The 6,842-nt window shown below is 55.1% G+C and overlaps 1 protein-coding gene across 4 annotated transcripts in view; it reads left to right on the top strand.

The window, feature by feature from the left end:
* Positions 1-578: 578 nt before the first annotated feature.
* The window catches only part of LOC146428239 (uncharacterized), a 28,027-nt gene continuing 21,763 nt past the window's right edge, over positions 579-6,842 (top strand). For 2 of the 4 annotated variants that reach the window (XR_014856168.1, XM_085080284.1), the window contains exons 1-3: positions 583-1,329; positions 5,343-5,417; positions 6,372-6,421. Coding sequence is in view for 3 of the 4 variants with exons in the window: in XM_085080284.1 (XP_084936410.1) it covers positions 1,143-1,329; positions 5,343-5,417; positions 6,372-6,421 (312 nt within the window). In the remaining variant the exon portion in view is untranslated. Of the gene's footprint in view, positions 1,330-5,342; positions 5,418-6,371; positions 6,422-6,842 lie in introns of all 4 variants that reach the window. The other 2 variants (XM_085080285.1, XM_085080286.1) reach the window with 2 other exon arrangements.

The following is a 6,842-nucleotide window of genomic DNA, read 5'->3' as shown; positions in this document are numbered from 1 at the left end:
GGGTTTGGGAGAGGCTGAGATATCCAGAACACCTTGGAATGCCCCTGGATCCCTGGAAGTGTCCAAGGCCAGGCTGGACAGGGCTCGGAGCAACCTGGGATGGTGGGAGATGTCCCTACCCACGGCACGGGATGAGTTTTAAGATCCCTTCCAACCCAAACCATTCTGATGGCATCAAAAAGCCAAACTCTCACCCCTCTCCTCGTGCCGCCCTCCCGCCTCTCCCACCTCCTATCTTTCGGAGGAGTAAGCACACCTTTTGGAAGGTTTTAAAGAACCCATGCGAGGCTGCTCTCCCGGTTAATCCACCCCCGTGTCCCTCATCCATCTCCCGTTAGCAACAGGTGCCGGCAGCTCGATTGGAGCAGGAAAAGAGCACACGGCAGGCAGAGCTCGGGGGCTCCAGGTGATGCCGAGTCCCGGCGGTGGCGGAGGGAGGCAGGTGACACCCCAATCCCCCGGGGGCTGGCGGGGCTCGGGGCGCTGTTGTCCCCCCGGTCCCCCCCGGTCCCCCCCGGTCCCCGCAGCCCCTCCCGCCGCCCGAGGGCGGACTTGCCGCCGCAGCCGCAGCCCGGATGCCGCCGCCGCCGCCGCGTTCCTGGCCGATCTCCCGGCCCCGGTGCCGCCGCTTCCTCCCGGAGCAGCCGGCGGGGGAAGCCGCGGGGAGGGGGCCGGAGGGCTTCTCCTCCTCCCGCCGGGTTATTTTTTCCGGTCGGTGCTCCAGCGGGGGAGGTGGGAAGAGCCAAAGGCGGCGGTACCCCCTTCCCGCCCCCCCTCTCCGCCGCAGCACATGGGAAGCAAAAGTTTTCCTCCTCCTCCCGCCGCTCCTGCTCCGTGCCCTCCGCCGGCTGCCCTCGCCCCGCAGCCCTCCCGGGTCGCCCCTCGGTCGCCGGAGGATGCGGCGGCTCCGCTCGGACACCGACCCGGGGCTGCGCCGCGTCCCGATGGGCAGCGAGGAGTAGAGCCCGGCAGGAGCTTCTCCCGCCGCTCCCGGGGCTGGCAGACAGCGCCGGCGAGCCTGGGATCGCATCTTCCGGAGGCATCTGCGAGTTTGCGGAGGAAAGGGGCTGTCGGGCAAAAATAATCGGATGCTTTAGCAGCGCCGGCGAGGCAGCGCCGCATCGCCGCGCTCCGGCCGCGCCATGGGCACCGGGATGTGCTCCAGGAGGCAGAAGGGGCTTCTGCAGACTGCCTTCTGCCTGGTCACGGTGGCGTGCCTGGCCTCCGGAGCTTTCCTCTACAACCACTTGCAGCAGAAGGTGCGGAACGCCGAAGCGCTGGCGCAGAAATACAAGCAGCAGCAGGAAGCGCTGTCCGCGCAGCTCCAAGGTGAGTGCCCCGCTCTGGATTGTGTCCCCGCGCTGTGCACACCCTGCCCGAACTTCTGTCCCTCCCAGCATCGCCCAGCCACGAGCAGGGTGCCTTGGGGACGCTCAGCTCGTGGCTTTAAGGATGCTCTGCCTGTTTCCTTCCTCCCCGCTTTGGCCGTGTGGAATTAGAACAGCCTGGAGTGTGAATTTGCTGCTCGCAGCGAAGGGGATCGGAGCGCGTCGGATCGGCGAGCTCAGCTGCGTCACGTCTATTCCATTTCTTCTCCCTCTGGCTGCAAATCTAAACCTCTGTCACGCTAAATGTGCAGCAGTGAAAACGCTGGGGCTGCCTGGGAAGGCTGTGAGATGTGGCTCTGCTCTCCCTGCCCCGCGTGGTAGTGAGCAGAGAGGGAAGGGATCCTTCGCTAAAAGTTTGTTGTCACACTCTGCTGCCCATTGCCTCTGCAAGGCAATGAACCCACCTCGCTCTCAACAGCTTGATCCGGGACTAGGAAATTCTTGCCAGCGTTTTTGGGGCTGATAGATGCTGCAGCACACAGCTCCCTAAAAACGGGGGAGGAGGAGGAGGGGGAGGAGGAGGAGGAGGAAGAATTGGCTTTTCTCATCCCGCTGACCAGCATTTGGTTCCTCTGGCAAGAGCTGCCAGAGACCGGAAGGCAAACACAGTGTGTGGATTCCTCCTCCCCCTTTCTCCCCTCATTTGTCCTCCTTACATAAATGCCTCACTGTGGGAAAATGGGATTTTAGCCCACGGGGAGATGTCGGCAGGGAAGGCTGAGGACACACGGCTGCTCCACCGCTGAACTCTTATCTCCTTTGTCTGGCCTATCATTCCTTGCTGTGCCTGTCTTCCAGCAGCTGTCACTGGATTTGGAGTCTCTGGAGGGATTTGCTGAGCTCCCTGTGGAGAGGTTGGGTGGGAATCCACTCGGGGTAGCCAGCATTTGGAGCATTTGGGTGTTTAATGCTGGAGTGCCCACAGAATGGATTTTATATGGCCAAAATAATATTCTACTCAAGGGCAAGAGATTCATTTAACCCCTTTTTCCCTCCCTAACAAGTCAGTTTAGATCACAGTGTTTCTATGGGAGCTAAAATCAAATATAGGGTATCTGTCATGACCTCCCTGCACACATCCAGGGATATTCTTTCCACAGCCTATATTCCCCTATATTGGGGAGTTCTGCAGATCTGTGGCTCAACATTTATGTCTTTTAGGGTTAAATCTTCTGCCGGGGGTGTTGTGATGCAAATAGAACATCCTGCTTGGGCTGCTGGTGCCCAGGGCTGTGTGTCTGTTTGCTGTGTGGGGTGTGTGTGTTCCTCTCCAGGAAACAAAACCCTGTCAGCCTTGGGAATTGATCTAATGTGTGTTCAGGTTCAGTGTGTTCACAGTTATCCTGTGGCTTGGTTCCATTTTTCCTCACTCCACGAGGCAATCAGACACCCACAGCTCAGTCCCAGCCACAACTTCCACCTGCAGCCCAGAGTTTGGGATGTGCACAGATCAGCAGGGCAGAAGTTAACCACATTCCCATCTGGTGTGTCAGCACCTCTTGCTCCTCTCAGAGAGAAAAGCTACTTCTTCAGAGGATGAGATGACAGTGGTGGCCTCAGGGAACCCCAGTTTTGGGAACAACAGGCCAACAACTGAGCCAAGCTCTTATTTTTTCCACCCAAAGATGTGTGAATGGCAGAGCTGCCGCCTGTTGCTGGGGTTTCGAGCCCCCTGTCAGTCCTCCCGTTCCTAAATACAGTTGTTGCCATGGCTACCCTTTTTTATTTTGAGAAGACACTCACTTGTCCAACAATTTGAACAAAAGCAAGGCTTCTTTTGGGATTTGGCTGCTGGGAGAAGCCTGGCAAGAGGCAGATGGGAGCGATGCTCGTGGAAGCCTTGCAGTGCAGTGCTGGCTGACACATCTGGCCGTGGCTCTGCTGCTCTGTCTGCTCCCTGCAGTGCTTTGGGGACAAACCTGGGGCTCTGGCCTCTGTCCCTGCACTTGTTGCACGACTTTTAATTCCTTTAATTCTTCTTCTGCATCTGACCCTGCCTTCTCAGGGAGGGATTGCATTGTTTCAGCAGCTCCTTTGGCAGCAGGTGGAGGTGCCTTAGAGCTGAGTCCTGGCTGGATTCCAGCCTGCATTTAGACACTGACCACCCTCCATTCTCTTTTGTAAAAGCAAATTGTTAAAGACTTCCTGGCTCCTTGGCCTCTGAAGCTGGACGGTACCAGTTTGGTTGGGTGAGTTGTTGCTGTGTTCTGCCTCAAAATGAGTGAAAAATCACAGAATTATAGATTATTTTGAGCTGGAAGGGATCCACTGGGATCATCAAAGTCCAGTCCTGGCCCTGAATATCCCCAAGAGCAGAAACACTGCTGTGTGCAGTGCTGACTCCCTGCTCTGGGTAAAGCTGAACCCACTTGTTCTGGGCTCTGGAGAAATGGCAGCAGAGATTAAAACTTCCTTTTCTAGTCATCAGAGGTTGCTTCAGTTTATCTGACTTTTAAAACCAAGGTCAGGGAGAGCCAGATTTTGTGTGGTGAATAAACAGCCAGTGATCCAGAGCTGTCCCTGAAGCCTCCAAGGATGGTCACATTAGGATCTGTGGCTGTGGGTGTTAGCAAAGCCCTTTGCTGCAGATGCTTTCCACTGCTGCTGGGAAATTCCCATCACATCAAAGCAGCCCTCAGCTCGATAAGGCTGCAAGAAAGGCAGATGTGAGAAAGTCAGAAAATGAGTGCCCAGGGCTCCCAAATCCTTTGGGAAGTGGCTGATGTTCTCGAGCTGACAATTCCTTTGGACAAGGCTCTCCAGCACCCAGGGCCCTTTGTGTGCTCGGCTGGGGAACCCGCAGGGTGATATCTGAGCAGTCTGTTGGGAAAAGTGGTCCTAAAACCAAAATTGTCACGGAGGAGACACTTGGACAGCTGCAGAGATGCTCAGCAGGGGGAACATCCAACGTCCTTCCAGGCTGAAACCAGTGCTGGAATGGTTTGGTCAGTGTGGTCCAGAGGAAAATCTGAGTGGAGTGGCCCAGGCCAGGGGAAATATCTCCATCTCTGGGATGTCTGTGTGTTAACAAAGGCAAGGAAGGAGATAGCCTGGCTCACCCAGGGCTCTGCCCCTTCCTGCTCCTCCAGGGAGCTCAGCAGACAGAGGAATTTGCTGCTCCAGCATGACCTGAGTGCAGCTGGCAGCTCCATGGATCCACTTGGAGTGAGAGCGTGAGTCACTCGGGGCCCTCAGCTCGGCAGGATTTCAGCCAGGAATGGATTAGCACTTGTTTCACATCACCCCCTTGGTTCTTTTTCCTGGAAACCGTGCTGTAGCACGGCTTGGCCCCAAAGGCCTTGGCTCTGGAGGTTTCCTGGCTCTGGCAGCAGGTTTCTCTCACCAGCTCTCCCTCTGAGCTGCTGCCCAGTGCCACCCTGGCCCATCTGAGGGCATGAGGAGCCTGCTGGAGCTCAGTGTGGTGGTTCAGCGAGCTCTTGGTTCACAGTCAGACATTATCATGTGTGTTATCACACATCAGAGCAGATTAAAGCACCATCAGGAGGCTTCTCTGGCACTTCAGTTTATCATGTGGCTGCTCAGCCTTCTCTGTTCTCCAGCTGGTTTGTGTCTAATGAGCTGCTTGGGTCAGTTTTTCTCCTGGGTTGGGGAAAGGGAAAAAAATCTCTCTCCTGCACTGAGGGCTGAGTTGTGGAAGGGGAAATGTCTCTCCTGCATGGTGCTGATGCCTTTACAGAGCTCTGGCTGCCTGGAGCCTGGCAGGCACTTGGCCCTCATAAACACAGTTTGGCCACTAAAACATCTGTTGAGCTCCAAAGCAAAACCTGAGTGCAAATACTCACAGGATGACACTGGTGTGTTATATCCAAAATACCCAAGGTCTGCACCCCAAATGTCCTCTCCCTGCTCCAGGCAGGAGAAGAAATATGTGTAAAAAAGTGTGTTGGGGTAAATTTAGATTTGTCTGATGCTGTGTCTCTCTGTGTTCCCCAGTGGTGTACGAGCACAGGTCCCGGCTGGAGCGATCCCTGCAGAAGGAGCGAGGCGAGCACAAGAAGACCAAGGAAGGTGAGTCTCTTGCATGGGTGGCACAGCAGTTGCCAGGAAATCCCCCAGCTGTCCCCAAAGCCATGTGTGGCTGTCACTGAGAGGGCTTTGGGAGCGGTGAAGTGACGTGTCCAGTGCTGTGGGCAGGAGGTGGGCAGGTGGGTTCTGTTCTCTGCCACTCCTGCATCTGTCCCCAGTCCAATGTGTGAGTAACAGTCCAACTGTCGTGGTGTTGAACGCTTCAAGTGGTGACTAAAGCTGGCACTGGACCATGCTTTTTGCTTGGAAAGATGTCAGCTTCCTCCCAAAAGGGAGCTGAGGATGCTGAGCTCTACAAGTGCTGGGTGATCTCAGCATCAGTGCCCTCCCAGCACATGGGCAGTGCAGGCTGTCACATCCTCTAGAGCTGATGCACACAGGGGACACAAACATGCAGGGGGTTCTGAGACCGTGGAATGCAGCAGGAAGCAGAAAGAGATCAATTTCTGATCCAATAAATCAACTCGAGCCTTTCAGCAGTGCTGGGCTTAGATGTCAAGCCCCTCTGCATCTGATTGCTGTTGGTAACTTCATAATTTGGGTTTTATCTTTAAAGGTGGTGTGTGGGGTGAGATCCCTGCTCCTCCCTCTGGCATGCTCTGGGTTCTGATAAAGCATCCAGGTTTGGCTGAGGGAGAAGCTGCATTTCTGTGCTGCCTCTGTAATTTTCTTGGTGAGAAAATGGAGCATCCTAACAAACTTCCCCTTGTGGGACCTTCCTATTTTAAGGAGGTGGCCCAGATGAGTTTGGGTCCCACAGAAGCTTTGGTTCCTTTTTTCCAGAGCAATCCCTCATTTCAGAGCACCCCAAAAAGTTATTCAGCTTCATCAGACTGTCACTGAGTTCCTCCTTCCCTCCCCCAGACCTCAAAAACACAAACCAGATCCTTGTGAAATTTCAGCTCGTTAAACTGCCTCCTTTCCTCCCGTTTCTAGATTTTTTAGTGTACAAGCTAGAAGCTCAGGAAGCTCTCAACAAGGAGAAGGTAGGTGTGGCTTATCCCAGGGTGACAAGGGGGAATATTTATTTCCTGGTGCCACCAGGGGTGGTGAGACCGTGGGAAGCTCTGTGTGGGGATAGTACAGGCTGAACTCTGGCTGCTCAAGGAGTGTGTGAGCATTTTGTGAGCATTTTGTGAGCATTTTTTGAGCATTTTGTGAGCATTTTCCCCATCTCAGGGGAAGGCTCTGCCTGTTCTCCCATGTGTGACACCCGAGGAGATGATTCCCAGCTCCTGGTGGGGCAAAATTGCTGTTTTGTGGGACAGAGGAGTCCTGGGAAGGCTGAATTCCAGTCACACCACAGGGAACACGGAGCAGAAAGGCTGTGGTGGTGCTGGGGAGAGAAAATCCATTGTTTTCTGCCTCCAGGGATTGTCAGATGGTTTTCACCAGCCTGTGGGCTTC

Source organism: Lichenostomus cassidix, chromosome 21 (assembly GCF_008360975.1).
Source record: "Lichenostomus cassidix isolate B80296 chromosome 21, HeHo_3.0, whole genome shotgun sequence".
Taxonomy (NCBI): domain Eukaryota; kingdom Metazoa; phylum Chordata; class Aves; order Passeriformes; family Meliphagidae; genus Lichenostomus; species Lichenostomus cassidix.
The sequence above is the reverse complement of the archived record's forward strand: the minus strand, read 5'-3'. Positions and strand labels throughout refer to the sequence as shown.